At 34.2% G+C, this 19,037-nt stretch overlaps 2 protein-coding genes across 2 annotated transcripts; one reads left to right on the top strand and one right to left on the bottom strand.

The window, feature by feature from the left end:
- The first annotated feature begins 487 nt into the window (after positions 1-487).
- LOC122891141 (olfactory receptor 6C74-like) lies at positions 488-1,426 on the top strand. The gene has a single exon (XM_044226605.1). The coding sequence runs from the start codon at positions 488-490 to the stop codon at positions 1,424-1,426; it is 939 nt and encodes a 312-aa protein (XP_044082540.1).
- An 11,019-nt stretch (positions 1,427-12,445) lies between these two features.
- Positions 12,446-13,387, bottom strand: LOC122891200 (olfactory receptor 6C6). The gene has a single exon (XM_044226693.1). It carries the CDS (start codon positions 13,385-13,387, stop codon positions 12,446-12,448), a length of 942 nt encoding a protein of 313 aa, XP_044082628.1.
- Between the last annotated feature and the right edge of the window lie 5,650 nt (positions 13,388-19,037).

Here is a 19,037-nt window from a genome sequence, read left to right as displayed (position 1 = left end):
ATGGAGCACTGGGTGTGGTGAAAAAATAATGAATACTGTTTTTCTGAAAATAAATAAATTGGGAAAAAAAAAAAAAAACAAAAACGAAAAAAAAAAAAAAAAAAAAAAAAAAGAAATGGCATCCATTCCAATTCTTGTATAAATTCAGGAGAGGAAAAGCATTTTTCTATGTTTGAAATCTCCCTCTAATTTCCATCAAATTTATTTCCTTAAAATATCAACAATTTATACCATCATGTAGGTTAATTCGCCAGGAGAATTACAAACTGAAGATGGAATTCTCTGTCCAGATGCTCTGGAAATGCAAACTATTGTTTCTTCTGGCATACCCATCTTCAAAACCTGAATGAGCATTGTGTTACTCTATCTGAAATGTCACTTGCTAACCTTATTTTAGACAATTAAATCACTCTTATTTTTCCACTGGGATTGTCAGTGTTTTTCTGTTTGTCTTTCCTATTTAGAACTGGAAAAATAGAGGATAGTAATGGGAAACCACACACAAGCAATAGTGTTTATACTGGCAGGTTTGACTGATGACCCACAACTGAAAGTTGTGTTGTTTGTCTTTCTGCTTCTCACCTACTTGCTGAGCGTCACTGGCAATCTGACCATCATCACACTCACCCTGGTGGATACTCACCTCAAGACCCCCATGTATTTTTTCCTTAGGAATTTTTCCTTCCTAGAAATTTCCTATACTACTACATGTATCCCTAAATTGTTGGTTACTATGGCAACTGGAGACAAAACCATTACCTATGATAATTGTATTACTCAAGTGTTTTTTGCCTTCCTTCTTGGTGCATCTGAATTTTACTTGCTGGCTGCCATGTCCTATGACCGCTATGTTGCCATCTGTAAGCCCCTGCATTACACAACCATCATGAACAGTAAGATCTGCATTCAACTTGTCTTATGTTGTTGGCTTGCTGGATTCTTTACCATCTTTGTTCCTCTCCTCTTGGGACTAAAGCTTGACTTCTGTGCCTCCAAAATTATTGACCATTTCTACTGTGATACAACTCCCCTCATGCAGATCTCGTGCTCAGACACACAGCTCGTTGAGACCATGGGGTTCATTTCTGCATCGATGACACTTGTGGTCACATTGCTAATGGTTATAATTTCATATGCTTTTATTGCCTTAACAATTCTAAAAATCCCTTCAAGTAAGCAGAAGAAAAAAGCTTTTTCAACATGTTCTTCTCACATGATTGTGATATCCCTCTCTTATGGCAGCTGCATCTTCATGTATGTTAAACCTTCAGTTAAACAAAGAATATCTTTTTCCAAGGGAATTGCAGTGCTCAATACTTCCGTGGCCCCATTATTGAATCCTTTCATCTATACTTTAAGGAACCAGCAAGTGAAAAAAGCTTTCATGAACATGATACACAGGGTTGTTTCTTTCTCAAACAAATGAATGTCCTGTTGCATTTTATACAAAGGAAATAAACAAAGGAACCCCTAATAATATCAATGTATCCAGTAGTAGCTTCCAATACACAGTTTCTTCTGGTTTGTTTTTATTTTTTTATTTTGTATTTTTTGCTTTCATGTCTTTGATATTCATCTTTACCTCTTCTCAAGCTCTACTTGCACAAAAAAAAAAAAAAAAAAAATCTTTGTTCCAAAGAATTTAATTTTCTTTATGTCCTTCAAGAGATATTTTTTTTTCTCATCTCAATTCTTTACCTGTGAATATCTGAAAGAAATAGAGGGAAGCTTTTAGTCTGTCTGTTATCTTTGAATTCTAGTCAAGAATATAAAGTATTTTTTCTCATTCTTTCTAAAATAAATAACTCTTTAAAAAATAAATAAAACTAATAAAACATTTTGCATTAGAGTTTATTCCATTGAAACCAGTTGTTTAGTTTGTGTGAGAGAATTATGAGCAATTATAAATACTTCAATTAAACCTGACAAATAATATACTAGCAATCATAAGAAATTATTGAGCATACCTGCCTCCTGAAGGGTGGAACAGCATAATAATTTCAGCAAATACCTAAGCCTGGTTTGAAAACATAATATACACATCAACTTCAGATGATTTCATGAGAATAAATGTGTTGAAGAAATTATAAATTATTAATCACACATATTCTTGTATCTTTTGAAAGATGAAACTAAGGATAGCATTTTGTATCTCTATTTTGCTTAACTTTTCTATAATTTCTTATAATTATGTTTCTTCCCATACATGGTATAGATTTAGAAAAGTATCATCTCATTTACTGATTTTTTTTTAAAAAATTTGATTTATTTATTTGACAGACAGAGATCACAAGTAAGTAGAGAGGCAGACAGAGAGAGAGAGGAGGAAGCAGGTTCCCTGCTGAGCTGCGATCCCAATGCAGGGCTTGATCCCAGGACCTTGAGATCATTACCTGAGCCAAAGGCAGAGGCCTTTGATTAAAAAATAATGAATAAGTTTACTTGTGTAAAGTAAAAGTATAGAATAATATTCAGGATTTATAACTTAAATTCAGAAACTGGATTAAAAATGAAATATGAAAGTATGGCATTGGAAAAACATGAATTAAAAATCTATCGTTAAGGGAAGCTTTTGGAAATGGGTTATAGTTGACACTGACATTTAGAATTTACTTTAGTCATTTCTTTTTCTTTAATACCAAAGAAATTTCTTTCTTTAAAATGTTCTGATATTTTAACATATTCATATCACAAGGATTCAAATTTAAAATAATCAGTTAAATTTCATTTTGGCAAATAGGAACTATATAAGTTTTCCAAAAGAGAGAATATCTCTCAGGATATGATAATAGCTAAGCTAATCTGGTACATGATTTAGCTAATATTTTATGCAGAAAAAAAAATACTTGCTCATGATCAGATTCTGAAAAAGTGTCTTTCTTTGGTTGTTAGCATTTTTTAAAAAATCACCTTGTAATAACATTATGGTTTAGTAAGTTTAGCCTAATTATTTTTTATTTGCATTTTTTATTTCAATTCTAGTTATTTAGCATATATTGCAAAATCGGTTTCAGGATAGAATTTAGCGATCCATCACTTAAATGTAATACCCAGTGCTCATCACAATGAGTGCCTTCCTTAATACTCATCACCCATTTGACCTACAAACCTCCCTCAGTTTAACCATTTTTATTGTGAAGTTTTGGTGAGATTCATAAAGGTAAATAACAATCAGTGGAGATGGAGTTTATCTGGATTAGACAAACAAATAAGACTTTTCTGTAAGTTGTTGTTTTCTTCTTTATATTTCTAAGGTATAGTGTTGAACATGATGAAAAATATCACTCTGCTAAATCCCTACCTAAATATTTTAATGTATTCCTTCTGCCAAAATTTCTCCTTCTTGAAAATCTCATTTACGCTCATTTATTTCCCTAAATTGTTGATAACTCCCATGACAGAAGACTAAACATTTCCCTAGAGTATTGGTACAACTCAATTATTTTTTCTTCTTCTTTTTGGGAGCTTCAGAAATTTTGTGTTCATATGTCCTATGACTACTCTGTTGCGGTCTGCAACCCACTGAGTCACTTGATCATTATTCTCAGCAAAATGTGCTACCGACTTGTATCAAGTTGTACTCAGTTCATGGGAACTAGATTCATCTCTTAACATACGTTGAGGCACAGATCGATGTTCACTTGATGGTATTTGAATATCTAATTTTTTTTTTTAGCACTAAGTGCTGAACATTGTGCTACATCCATTGAATCACTAAAGAAAAACTCTCTAAGACAAAAAACAGAAAACAATAGCAAAAAAAACAATGAAAACAGAAGTCAAATCTTTAGGACATAAACATAATTGATATCTCTAGTTAGATCCATCAGGGAAAAATAGAAGGCACAAATTACTGATGTTAGCACTATTATATGACTTCACTACAGATCCTTTGGATATTGAAATTATAATGACATAATATGAACCAATTTTTGGCAAAAAATAGATATTTTATATGAAATGGATAAAATCCTTATAAAACATAAACTTCCAAAGCAGTCAGAAGGAATTTATAAATGGAGAACTCTATAATAGCTAAAGTAAATGATTCATAGCTAGAAATGTCCCCTCCATACACACACACACAAACACATACACACACACACACACACACACATCTAGGTTTAGATGGCTTCACATATGAATTATACTAAAAAATTCTAAAAATACCAACTATACACACATTCTTCAAAAAAGTGGAGGGCAGAATACTCAATTCAACCTAAGCCCTCATTATCATGACACAAAAACACAGGCAAGGCATTAAAAGAAAAAAATAAATTCAGAAAATTACTTATGAGTACAGATAAAGAAATTCTAAGAATAATATATAAAAATTCAATCCAATAGCATATAACAATGGTAGTATACTATGATGAAGTGGAATTTATTTGTAAAATGCACTGTCCATTTAACATTAGAAAATATAGTAGGGAATTTGGGTAAATTGGAAGGGGAGGTGAACCATGAGAGACTATAGACTCTGAAAAACAGTCTGAGGGGTTTGAAGTGGCAGGGGGGTGGGAGTTAGGGGTACCAGGTGGTGGGTATTATAGAGGGCATGGCTTGCATGGAGCACTGGGTGTGGTGAAAAAATAATGAATAATGTTTTTCTGAAAATGAATAAATTGGAAAAAAAAAGAAAATATATTGATATAACCCTTAACATGCATACACAAATGTATCCGACAGTTTGAGAAAAAAATAATAGCATTGAAAAGAGAAATAGATGAATCCTTATCATATTAGAAGTTTCAGCAACTCTATCCAAAATGGGCAGAAGTAGCAGCCATGTAATTGGTAAGGACATAGTTGAACTCAACATCAAGAATCAACTGTATATAATTGACATCTGTAGACTATTTCAACCAACAACAGCTATATACCTTTTCTTCCCAAGCACACCAAGACATATCACATTCTGGGCCATAAAACACACTTTAAAAATTTTGAGGACTAGAATTAATACTGTATTGGGTCTCAAACCACATGGTATTAAAGTAAAATCAGTGAAAAGGATGAATGAGAATTTTAAATTATGTGTAGATTAAATAACACTTCTAAAACACATGGGTCAAAAAAGAAATCTCAAGAGGCATTTAAAACGTCTTTATTTATTATTTATTTATTTAGTTTTTTTTTTTTTATTATGTTCAATTAGCCAACATATAGTACATTATTTTTTTTAATTTTTTAAAATTTTTATTAGGATTTTTAAATTTATTTTATTATTTTTAAAATTTATTTTATTTATTTTTAGCATAACAATATTCATTATTTTTGCACCACACCCAGTGCTCCATGCAATCCATGCCCTCTATAATACCCACCACCGGGTACCCCAACTTCCGACACCCCCGCCCCTTCAAAACCCTCAGATTGTTTTCCAGAGTCCATAGTCTCTCATGGTTCACCTCCTCTTCCAATTTCCCCCAACTCCCTTCTCCTCTCTAACTCCCCATGTCCTCCATGCTATTTGTTATGCCCCACAAATAAGTGAAACCATATGATAATTGACTCTCTCTGCTTGACTTATTTCACTCAGCATCATCTCTTCCAGTCCCGTCCATGTTGCTACAAAAGTTGGGTATTCATCCTTTCTGATGGAGGCATAATACTTCATAGTGTATATGGACCACATCTTCCTTATCCATTCGTCCATTGAAGGGCATCTTGGTTCTTTCCACAGTTTGGTGACCATGGCCATTGCTGCTATAAACATAGGGGTACATATGGCCCTTCCTCTCATTACATCTGTATCTTTGGGGTAAATACCCAGTAATGCAATTGCAGGGTCATAGGGAAGCTCTATTTTTAATTTCTTGAGGAATCTCCACACTGTTCTCCAAAGAGGCTGCACCAACTTGCATTCCCACCAACAGTGGAAGAGGGTTCCCCTTTCTCCACATCCCCTCCAACACATGTTGTTTCCTGTCTTGCTAATTGTGGCTATTCTAACTGGTGTAAGGTGATATCTCAATGTGGTTTTAATTTGAATCTCCCTGAGGGCTAGTGATGATGAACATTTTTTCATGTAGCCATTTGGATGTCTTCATGAGAGATGTGTCTGTTCATATCTTCTGCCCATTTTTTGATATGATTGTTTGTTTTGTATGTGTTGAGTTTGAGGAGTTCTTTATAGATCCTTGTCTGTACTGTCATTTGAAAATATCTTCTCCCATTCTGTGGGTTGCCTCTTTGATTTTTTGACTGTTTTCTTTGCTGTGCAGAAGCTTTTGATTTTGATGAAGTCCCAAAAGTTTATTTTTGATTTTGTTTCCTTTGCCTTTGAAGACATATCTTGAAAGAAGTTGCTGTGGCTGATATCAAAGAGATTACTGCCTATGTTCTCCTCTAGGATTCTGATGGATTCCTGTCTCATGTTGAGGTCTTTTATCCATTTTGAGTTTATCTTTGTGTACGGTGTAAGAGAATGGTCGAGTTTCATTATTCTCCATATAGCTGTCCAGTTTTCCCAGCATCATTTATTGAAGAGACTGTCTTTTTTCCACTGTATATTTTTTCCTGTTTTGTTGAAGATTATTTGCCCATAGAGTTGAGGGTCCATATCTGGGCTCTCTACTCTGTTCCACTGGTCTATGTATCTGTTTTTATGCCAGTACCATGCTGTCTTGGTGGTCACAGCTTTAAATGACATTCCAATCAAAATTCCACCGGTATTTTTCAAAGAGCTGAAGCAAATAATCCAAGAATTTGTATGGAATCAGAAGAGACCCCGAATCGCTAAGGGAATGTTGAAAAGCAAAAATAAAACTGGAGGCATCACGCTACCTGATTTCAAGCTTTACTACATCATTAGTTTTTGACATAGTGTTCAATGATTCATAAGCTGTGGAATAGCATGGAAGACCATTAAGAAAAGGGAGGGAAAACTGAATGGGAAGAAATTTAAATGTTTTTTAATAAGTGAAAATGAAACAACATTTATTAAAATTTGTGGAATTCAGTGAAAGCAATGCTTAGAGGGAAATTTATAGCATCAAATGTATCTACTAGAAAAAAAGAAAAATCTGTAGGATATGGCAATTAAAAGGATAAAAATAAGGGAACCCTGTGAACAATTCTAATATTTGGTAACCTAAATGAAAAGGACCATTCTTTGAAAGAAACAATTTGCCAAAACTCACATAATAATAATCCAAAAAAGGTTTATATCTATTAAATATTCACTTAATAATTAATTACCTTCTAAAACAGATAGCATCAAGCATTCCATGTTCATAGTTTCTTAGAATACTATTAAGATACCACCAAAACAATTTATAGATTTAGTTCAATCTCCATCAGATCTTAATAGTATTACTTTTTTTTTTTTTCAAAATAGAAAACAACCACAAAAACAATGGAACAGTTGATTCTCAGATTCAAATAGAACTGCAAGGACGCCTGAATATCCAAACCCATCCTGAAAAAGAAGAAAAAAGTGAGAAGACTCAAATATCTCAGTATCAAAGCACACTACAAATCCACAATACTCAAAAGAATTGTGATATTGGCAAAAAGACAGATAGATAGAAACATGGAATAAAATGAAAAATCCAGAAATAAGCTTAAACATCTATCACCAATTTTCCCCTAGGGTACCAAGATCAGTCAGTGGAGAAAGAAGAGCCTTTTCAACAAACAGTGCTGGCATAACTAGATAATCACATGGAAAGGAATAAAATTAGACTATACAAAAATCACCTCAAATACAGTGTATCTGTGTACTTAGATGTAAAAGCAGACAATCCAGGTCATTTAAAAAGGTTGGATATATGACCTTGGATTTGGATTTGGCAATGGATTTTTAGATATGGTATGAGCAACAAAGGATTATTTTGGACTGCATCAAAATTTAATCCTTTTGTTCATCTAAGGACATTGTCAAGAAGTGAAAATAAAATCTACAGAAAGAGAGAAAATATTTCCAAATTGTGTATCTTAAAAACTCTAGTATCCAGAATATATGAAAAATTTATTACAAATCAGCAACATCATAAAGAAATAACCCAATTTAAAATGTGCAAGAATTTGGGGGTTTCTGGATGGCTCAGTAGTTGAAGTGTCCGACTCTTGGTTTCAGCTCAGGTCATGCTCTAATGGGTCCTGAGATCAGCCCTATGTCAGGCTCCACACTCAGTGGGGAAATTTGCTTGAAGATTTCTTCCCTTTGACCCTTTCTCAACTCACACATATGTCTGTGCAAGTGCACACACGCTCTCTCTCAAATAAATTAATGAGTCTTTTAAAAGTGTACAAGGAGGGGCACCTGGGTGGCTCAGTGGGTTGAGCCTCTGCCTTCGGCTCCGGTCATGGTCTCAGGGTCCTGGGATTGAGCCGCACATCAGGCTCTCTGCTCAGCACGGAGCCTGTTTCCCCATCTCTCTCTGCCTGCCTCTTTGCCTACTTCTGCTCTCTGTGTGTCAAATAAATAAATAAAATATTTTTTTAAATGTGCAAGGATTTGAATACAAATTTCTTGAAATGTCCAAAAAGCACATACAATGATACTCAATATTATTAGTCATTATGGAAATGCAAATCAATACCAAGATACAACACTTCAAACCCATTAGGATGACTCTAATTTTTTAAATGTAGATTTGTAGTAATTGGAATGCTTTTCTATTGTTAGTGGGAATGTAAAATTGTGTAGTCATTATGGAAAAGTTTGGCACTGTATGTGGGCTAGAGATGTTTAGGTCAAGTTTGTGTTATGTTAAAAGGCAGAGTCCACTAAAATCTGACTTACAGAATAGCAAAGGCCATCATAAATAGTAATAGAGAAATATAGACTTTTTATAAGATTTTATTTATTCATTCATTCATTCATTTAACAGAGAGAACAAGAGAGCACAAGCAAGGGGAGAAGTCAAGGGAGAGAGAGAAGCAGGCTCCCCTCTGAGCAGGGAGTCAAATATGGGACTCAATCCCAGGACCCTGGGATCATGACTTAAGCCTAAGGCAGCTATTTAACCATCTGAGCCACCAGGCACCCCAAATATAGGCTTCTTTAGTTTCTTTCTTTTTTTTTTTTTTTATATAGCTCTATTGATGCAATGTGTTATCCTTTTGTGAAGCTTGGATTAAAAGAAAAAAATTCAGAGAGTTTGATAGAGTTAGTGAATTTTTGAATGCAAATTGTATGAGTGAAATTTTAATGATGTTACTGCTGACTAACAGAATATTAAAGGAGGTTGGGTGTCCACAGCAATGTGTTTATGAGGATATTAAGAGAGTAGGTATCTCTGTAAACTTTCCTCTTTAATTCTCATTTTTTCCCCTCTTCTCCTCCCATTTATCCCCCTTCTTCATAGAAATCAGCTGTGAGAAACCACACAGCAGTGACACCTTTTATTCTTCTTGGACTGACCAATGATCTGGAATTACAGGTGGTCCTTTTTCTCCTCTTTATTTTTGTTTTTATCTACTTGCTGAGTGTCACTGGGAATCCAACCATAATCACCCTCCCCCGATGAACTCTGATCCAAAAACATCCATATATTTTTTCTCCAAAATTTCTCATTTTTAGAAATCTCATTCACAACTATCTGCATCCCCAAATTTCTCGTCAGTATGGCAACAGGTGATAAGAAAGTATGAAAGCTAAAGGGACTCCATTTCAGAAAGACTCCATCTCTGCTGTTTTATGCTAAGCCCCATTTACTCATGTTCCATACATAGCCTCTGAACAAGCCAAAGAAGCTACGTTCCCACCTCAAGGGAGAATAAAATTTAACATTCTCTGAGTTTTGTCCTAGCCCCCAAACACCTGGTAACATCCAAGAAGAGCCAGATTCCAGACATGGTCCAGAACATTAGCTTCAAACAATTTTGCTGACACCAGCATCAACACCCTTATCTTTAGTAATATACAGAATAATCCCTGTTGTTCACCTGATACTCACTTTTCCCTGGATTCCTGGAGAAATGTGCACCCTAGACCATTTTCTACTATAAACCCCTAGCCCCAGAAAACAACAAAAAGATTCATTCTCCTTTCCTTTCCAAGTCTCCCAGACACTCTACTATTCTATCACTTACATTAATCAGTAACCTCTGTTTCTGCTTTTTCTGGCTCACGTTTGAATTCTATCCTGTGGGAAGTCAAGGACCCTCTTGGCTGGTCCTGTGGGACCCTCTGTCCTCGGACCCAGTCTAAATGCATCAATAAGGCTATTTCTTACAACAGTTGTACAGCACAGTCATTTTACACTGGCGTGGATGCAGACAAATTTTTTCTTCTGGTTCCTTAAGCCAATGTTTATCTTAGGACTAGTACTTCACAGACTCTGAGCAGCTTCTTTAAAGATCTCTGTAGTTATACTTAAACTATTTGAATAATGAGACCTTTTTTGGTGAATAAAAAGGTTCAAATAAGTTTTCTAAACAATATTCTTGTTTTCAGAGGGATTGAAATTCCTAATTATGAAGCTTTCAGAAGAAATGGAAAATAGAATTATAACAGTAGAGCATTAGAAAAAAATATCTTTAATAGTCTCAGAAGATTCTCAGAATCATTGAATGAAAGTAAAAGTAATCATACTTTCAGTAATAAATTTCAGAAACAGCTTGCAAATTTGTACATCAAATGAGAATTCCCTGTTGCTCATGAATTGCTATAAAAAAGCCAAATACAAATTTTTTTTGTAGGTTAGATTCTAAAAATAAAATAACCAACAGTTGCAGTGAGATGCATTTATATAGGGTTTATAAACAGATGAAAGTATTAACCTAATTACCCTGAAGAAAAGGAGTGAGATAGATGAAAGTTACGCTTCTATCACTTCCCTAAACCAAAAGTAAGGATGGAATACCTACACAAAGGAAATGTATCTTTCCTAGATGGAAGTTTGCTGAATCTTTGAATACGGAGATGCACACTATTGTTGCCAGAGGAATAGAGTCTGTGCATTTTTTCTTCAGGTCAGAATTAACATAAATTTTCCAAGTAGAAAACAAGCTGGAATTGAGAGAAAGATTTTGGCAAACAAACCTTACATAAGGCAATAATTTGACACTACATTGCTATGAAAAACACTGAATTTATTTCACAACAATTTTAGAAAATAGATGGGTAACATAGGATATACTGGTTGTATTCCAGACATAAGAATGAAAGGGCAGGACTTGTAACTGTAAATTACGTTTAAAACGCTACCAAGGTGATTCTTCACAAAACATTTCAACAGTACTTAAATACCAGGTGTAAGTCCAAAACACTTGTTACCTCTACCTGTATAATACCATATTAAGTACTAGTTGAACCACATTCTTGAATTGTTCAAAATAAACAATATCTTTTACTGGGTGCTAAACAGGCACCTGGGTGGCTTTGTCAGTTAAGCATCCATCTCAGTTTTGGCTCAGATCATGATCTCAGGGTCCTGAGATCAAGATACACATCAGCTCTGGGCTCAGCGGGGAGTCTACTTCCCTTTCTCTCTGCCTCTCCCCCTGCTTTTGTACACACACATTCTCTCTAAAATCAATGAAATAAAAGCTTTTAAAACATTATCCTACTTTATATATGGAAATTCTGAGACACAAAAATTTTATGTATTCTGTAAAGTATTTGACATTGTAGTTGTAAGAAAACTTTACTGAAACCAAACTGAATATCTCAAAAATCTTGTTTTAAACATTAGATATACTAATTCCTCAAATGCATGTGGATATTTAATACCGCTGTGTTATTTGCATATATTTAGACTGAAGTCTTCTTTCCTTATGTATATTTGTAGTTTCACTATTACTTTCTCCTAAATGCCTCCCAGAACTCCAGAATAACTTAGAAACTATACAGAATGCCCCATAATATTTCAATATCCTTTTATTACAACACTAATTATACACTATGTACTAATATTAGAGTTATGTGTTTGTCTCCTTTAAGTAAGACAAACTTCTTAAATATAAGGATGGAGCACTTTGCAATGTCTGAAATAAGGGGGATACATAATAGGTGTTTAATTAACAAATTAAGTATAGCAAATTATACTTATAAAAGGCATATTTTTTAAAAGTCGTGGTTTCTAGAAGCTAATATACAATAAAGAAATGTTATTTAAAGCTTGTGGTACAGATTTGAGAGGTGTTTTCATTAGGAATAATAAAATGTATCGGTGGAACTTAGCTGCAAGATTCTCCAAGAGAATGTCCATAGCAGATAAGTAATGAGGCAGAAAAACATAATCAGAAGAAATGAATGAGGGTGCCTAGGAGTTCAGTCAGTTGAGCATCTGCTTTTGCCTCAGGTCATGATCCCAGGTCCTCGGATCAAGCCCTTCATCAGGCTCCCTGGAAGCCCGCTTCTCCCTCTCCCTCAGCCTCCACTCTGCTTATGCTATCTCTGTCTCAAATAAATAAACCAAATCTTAAAAAAAAGAAATGAATGAATTTTTTGTTGTTTTTATAGCAAGGCTGTGATTTGTGACATTCATTACAATTGCTTTTTTGAAAAACACACCTTTTGTAACATATCCCAGAAGATTTCTTTTACCTGCTGGTTCCTTAGGGTATAAATGAAGGGGTTTAGTAAAGGGGCAACTGAGGTATACAGCAAAGCTATGCCTTTGGATACAGTCACCCTTTCTTTGGCAGATGGTTTAATATACACGAAGATGCAGCTCCCATAAGTCATAGAGACAACAATCATATGGGAAGTACAAGTGGAAAAAGCTTTGGTCCTTTGCTGTGCCGAAGGGAATTTCATAACAGTTTTTATGATGCAAGTGTAGGAGAGAATCACTAACACCAATGTGACCACAAGTGTCACCACAGCAAAGATAAAAGACATCAATTCTAGGACACGTGTATCTGTGCAGGATATTTGCAGGATAGGAGAAGTTTCACACATAAAGTGATCAATTATTCTGGAAGCACAGAAATTGAGTTTGAGCCCCATAAGCACTGGGGGAAAGATGATTAGGAATCCGGTTAGCCAAGAGGAAAGTACAAGCCAATAGCACACTCTGCTGTTCATAATGATTGGGTAATGCAAGGGTTTACAGATGGCAACATAGCAGTCATAGGACATAGCAGCCAGAAGGTAAAACTCTGTAACTCCCAATAAAAGAATAAAAAACAATTGAGCTGCACAATTATTATATGAGATGGTTTTTTCTCTAGTTACAATGGTTATCAAGTATCTGGGAATACATACTGCTGTGAATATAATTTCTAAAAATGAGAAATTACGGAGAAAGAAATACATTGGTGTCTTGAGGCGAGGATCTAGCAGGGTGAGAAGGATAATGATTAAGTTCCCCATCAGGCTTAATGTGTAATTAAGAAAGAGAAACATGAAAATCAGAATTTGCAATTGTGGGTCATCTGTCAGTCCCAGGAGAATGAACTCTATTTCCATTGATTGGTTTTTCATTTCTCTTAATATGAACCTTAACAAATATACATAAGAAAAAAAGAAAAAATTAAACATACACATGAATATAATATATTGTAGTGTAATATAAATTTTCATATATATATACACATGAACCTATGTATAAATATATAAAAACCTAAATACATATAAATATGTATAATGTATGTATAAATATGTATATGTATACATATGTATAAATAAATACATATAAATGTATATAAATTAATTTAATTATATAGAAATTAACCTAAATATATACAAACTAAATAAATATATATACTAATTACACATCTTAACTAAACATATATATTAACCTAAATATTTATATATTTACCTAATGCAAGAAAAAGGTATATATTCTTAAATTTATCTATTTGGAAAGGATTTCTCCAGTCTGAAATTTGTGATGACACGTAGTTACATGCTATGACAATACTAAATTCTTTTTCATCCATTAGTTCTCTTTATTATAATATTTCTCACAATTTTTTCTCTGGAAATTGAATATTTTCTTTGGCTAATATACATTTTTTACCCTTTCTTCCTTAATGGGCTCAACTCTGCATGAATAATTTAAACAAGAGAATATGAGTTATTTTAAATGTATTTTTCTATCTTTTTTATTCCACCTGTGCAAATACACTATGTTGTTCTGTGTTTTATAACGTGTACCAGGGGGATTTGCAAACTCAGGATTTACATTTATATTACAAATCCTGTGATAGTCAATGACTAAGCAGGACTGATTCCATTAATTTGGTAAAGTGAAATTTTTTCTGCACCTAGAGTACACAATTATTATTACGAATTTTCTTCACTGGCTTTGCTATATTCAAATGGACAGTTTTCAATATATATAACAAATGCAACAAAGCAAAACATGACAAAAACAAACAATGTATTTTAATAAAAAATATTCTGTATTTTTTTAAACTAACCTTTTTGAGGTTCCTACATGTGTCTACATAATTTGGGTCACTGCTTTTTATATTACTTTCCCCATATTCTTTGCAGAATTGTTGAATACTAATAGAAATTATTGTAGGAAAGTAAAATCTGCTACCCCAGAATGTGTCTTTTTGGCATGATCATTAATTTAACCTGATCATTTTTGAGAAAAGGAAGACTCAGAATGTTTTTCCTTTTACCTCCTTTTTTTTCCCCTTTTACTACCTTTTACCTCCTCCTCAAATGTCTAAAAGAATTTAGATAATGCTCCAAATTTAGATAATGCTCCCTGCTCCAAAAGGGAACCATCACCATAAACAACTACAATGTAAAATGAAGTAGGTTTGATAGAGAGGGAGGAACTTAGCAAAGTCTGTTAAAATTCTTCTGTATATCCCATTGTTTCCTTGTGGCCCAGTAAACATTTGTTCCTCAAACACTGACTCTTTTTTGTTTTCCTTTGAATTGTCTTCCCTTTGAAGTCCCAGACCTCCACATACTTCTTTGACCAGAATGGCATATAAGACTCAATTGCCTGACTGCCTATTATTCCCATATTCTCATGGAGCCACCCATATATTTGCAATTAATCTCATTTTCTCCTATTAATCTGTCTCATGTCACTTTAATTCTTAAACCAGCCAAAAGAATCTTGAATATTAAGGTAACATTTTCCCTCCCTAACATTATACAAACCTTTTCTTTTTAAGTATAAGAATTCTACTTATTTCCATGACATACTATTCTCTTTTATGTGAAACATGTTAGTCTGTTTCATTATATGCATTACTTGCAGACTTATAAAGGAAATGGTTTGCTAAAGCAGTCTGTTATTTTTATTCTTTCGCATTTGTCTTAATATTGCTGCATATATATTAGTTTTTCTTATTTGGGGAAAGATAAAACTGTTCCATGCTCAATGTGCTTTTCTGAAACAGGTTTTAGGGAATAACTTTAATATTTTTAATGGTAATTGATGTCTTGCAATCTTCAACTTCTATGTGGCCACAAAGTTTTATATAAAAATATATGTTTATATCCTTGTTATAACTCCCATCTTGCTCTATTCTTATTTAAAAAGCTATAGTCCAAGAGTTAGCATACAGTTTCTATTACCAAGTGGATCTAACAGACTGTTCTAGAACTATGGTATTTCAGATTTTAGAAAAGAGATGCTCAGCATTTTTTCCACATTATTTTACTCAGGATAATAATTCATGAAGAGAATCAGAGAAAATGAAAGTTAGATGTAATTATATGTGAATAAAATAGATTACAACATCTGTTAATATACAACCATTTTAAAAAACCTGTAAACCTTAAAAATGTAGTAGTCAAATTCAACTCCCTGAATGGGACTTGTGCATTTAACTTAATTTCTGAGTTTGAAGTCAAGTTAAAATTATAGTCCCCTTACCTTCTGGAATCTACTGTATCTAGTGTCCCCTTATATGTACATGCCAGAGATGTATTTTAACATAATTAATCATGATTTTACTCCCTTATCATCATATTTTATTTTATAAGCTGGATATTTCCTATCACCGATTTTTGTGGGAGGGATCACAAAAGAAAGATTCTTTTCTTCCGTAAAGAATTTCCACATCCTTCAAATTTATACTCACTTTGAAGTTCAGAACTCAAGTATTAATAGTTTTAATGGACATCCATCTTCTTTTCCAGATAACCTGCATTTTGTGAAAGATGGTTGTTATAATTGCTATCATTCAAAGCCTCAAATCAGTAGTTATACATTATACATTAAAGTAAAATAAAGTGAGACAACTAAAAAAACTTGGGGCATCCTCTGATGAAATTTAAATAACTATTCTGAGACTCCATATTGCTTTCTTTCCTTCTTTCCACTTATTAAATGCTTCAGCTTTATCATTTTCTATTTACTACAGACTCAAGGGTTCTACTGAAATAAAATAAAGAGGAAAAAAAAATCACCCAGAGGATCAAAGTTCCAAAAATACTAATTTCTGTCAATAAAAAACACTATTGTAATCTACCTTAAACAAAAGCTGAAGTGAAAGTATCCCAGAGGAGTATTATTAATAATTTAGAATAATGGATGAAATATTTAACAGAATCATCAGCAGTTCACCGTCCTGGGGCAACACGGAAAAATCCCAACTGGTTTGTACAAGCCGCAGACACAGCCTTGCATCCAATTAGCAACAGAAGTAATTTTAGGCTTTATTGTAAACCATTTTACACTCTGGCACCTGGTAGTATATTTATTTACAAGTAACAAGCATAACATTTTGACATATTAATAGGTTGAGGTTTCAATTGGATGCTTGATGAAATTATTTTGAACCTTCAAGTGAACTGATTTTTAGCTATTAAATACACTTTATGATAATGCCCAAACCTGGAGATGATCCAATTTCTACCATCTGGTAAGTAGTTTAAAAAATTATGGCATTTACATACAAATGCAATAAATTAGTCAGATAAAAAAAAAAAACATGATTGAGTCTTCGAAATATTACACTAAGTGAAAGAAGCCATATACAAGGTCAATTCTGTGATTCTATTTCTATAATTCTGAAAAACTCTGAACTATAGGGTTAGAAATCTGATCAATAGTTTTAGGGACAGTGAGAAGTGATTGACTACAAAAGTGTCATGAGAAAACTGTGTAGGATAATGGAGATATTTTATATTTTGATTGTAAAGGTGGTTGCCTGATTTTATATATTTGTCAGAGTTCATCAAACTATAAACTCCCCAAAAGGTGACCTTTTTATGTAGTTAATTCTTTTTTTTTTTTTTTCCTTTTTCCTGGAGCATAACCTGAACTTTATTTTTTTTTCCAATTTACTTATTTTCAGAAAAACAGTATTCATTATTTTTTCACCACACCCAGTGCTCCATGCAAGCTGTACCCTCTATAATACCCACCACCTGGTACCCCAACCTGCCACTCCCCCACCACTTCAAACCCCTCAGATTGTTTTTCAGAGTCCATAGTCTCTCATGGTTCATCTCCCCTTCCAATTTACCCAAAAGCACATACCCTCCCCAATGTCCATAACCCTACCCCCCTTCTCCCAACCCCCCTCCCCCCAGCAACCCACAGTTTGTTTTGTGAGATTTAGAGTCACTTATGGTTTGTCTCCCTCCCTATCCCATCTTGTTTCATGGATTCTTCTCCTACCCACTTAAGCCCCCATGTTGCATCACCACTTCCTCATATCAGGGAGATCATATGATAGTTGTCTTTCTCCGCTTGACTTATTTCGCTAAGCATGATACGCTCTAGTTCCATCCATGTTGTCGCAAATGGCAAGATTTCGTTTCTTTTGATGGCTGCATAGTATTCCATTGTGTATATATACCACCTCTTCTTGATCCATTCATCTGTTGATGGACATCTAGGTTCTTTCCATAGTTTGGCTATTGTGGACATTGCTGCTATAAACTTTCGGGTGCACGTGCCCCTTTGGATCACTACGTTTGTATCTTTAGGGTAAATTCCCAGTAGTGCAATTGCTGGGTCATAGGGCAGTTCTATTTTCAACATTTTGAGGAACCTCCATGCTGTTTTCCAGAGTGGTTGCACCAGCTTGCATTCCCACCAACAGTGTAGGAGGGTTCCCCTTTCTCCGCATCCTTGCCAGCATCTGTCATTTCCTGACTTGTTGATTTTAGCCATTCTGACTGGTGTGAGGTGATATCTCATTGTGGTTTTGATTTGTATTTCCCTGATGCCGAGTGATATGGAGCACTTTTTCATGTGTCTGTTGGCCATCTGGATGTCTTCTTTGCAGAAACGTCTGTTCATGTCCTCTGCCCATTTCTTGATTGGATTATTTGTTCTTTGGGTGTTGAGTTTGTTAAATTCTTTATAGATTTTGGACACTAGTCCTTTATCTGATATGTCGTTTGCAAATATTTTCTCCCATTCTGTCAGTTGTCTTTGGGTTTTGCTAACTGTTTCCTTTGCTGTGCAAAAGCTTTTGATCTTGATGAAATCCCCAAAGTTCATTTTTGCCCTTGCTTCCCTTGCTTTGGCGATGTTCCTAGGAAGATGTTGCTGCGGCTGAGATCGAAGAGGTTGCTGCCCGTGTTCTCCTCAAGGATTTTGATGGATTCCTTTCTCACATTGAGGTCCTTAATCCATTTTGAATCTATTTTTGTGTGTGGTGTAAGGAAATGGTCCAATTTCATTTTTCTGCACGTGGCAGTCCAATTTTCCCAACACCATTTATTGAAGAGGCTGTCTTTTTTCCATTGGACATTCTTTCCTGCTTTGTCGAAGATTAGTTGACTATAGAGTTGAGGGTCTATTTGTGGGCTCTCTATTCTGTTCCATTGGTCTATGTGTCTGTTTTTGTGCCAGTACCATGCTGTCTTGATGATGACAGCTTTGTAATAAAGCTTGAAGTCTGGAATTGTGATGCCACCAACTTTGGCTTTGTTTTTCAATATCCCTTTGGCTATTCGAGGTCTTTTATGGTTCCATATAAATTTTAAAATTATTTGTTCCATTTCTTGGAAAAAGATGGATGGTACTTTGATAAGAATTGCATTAAATGTGTAGATTGCTTTAGGTAGCATAGACATTTTCACAATATTTATTCTTCCAATCCAGGAGCATGGAACATTTTTCCATTTCTTTGTGTCTTCCTCAATTTCTTTCATGAGTACTTTATAGTTTTCTGAGTATAGATTCTTAGCCTCTTTG

This window comes from Neovison vison, chromosome 12 (assembly GCF_020171115.1).
Source record: "Neovison vison isolate M4711 chromosome 12, ASM_NN_V1, whole genome shotgun sequence".
Classification (NCBI taxonomy): domain Eukaryota; kingdom Metazoa; phylum Chordata; class Mammalia; order Carnivora; family Mustelidae; genus Neogale; species Neogale vison.
The sequence above is the reverse complement of the archived record's forward strand: the minus strand, read 5'-3'. Positions and strand labels throughout refer to the sequence as shown.

Coding starts and splice junctions, on each gene's coding strand:
- LOC122891141 (XM_044226605.1), top strand. CDS start 488: ATGGGAAACCACACACAAGCAATAGTGTTTATACTGGCAGGTTTGACT.
- LOC122891200 (XM_044226693.1), bottom strand. CDS start 13,387: ATGAAAAACCAATCAATGGAAATAGAGTTCATTCTCCTGGGACTGACA.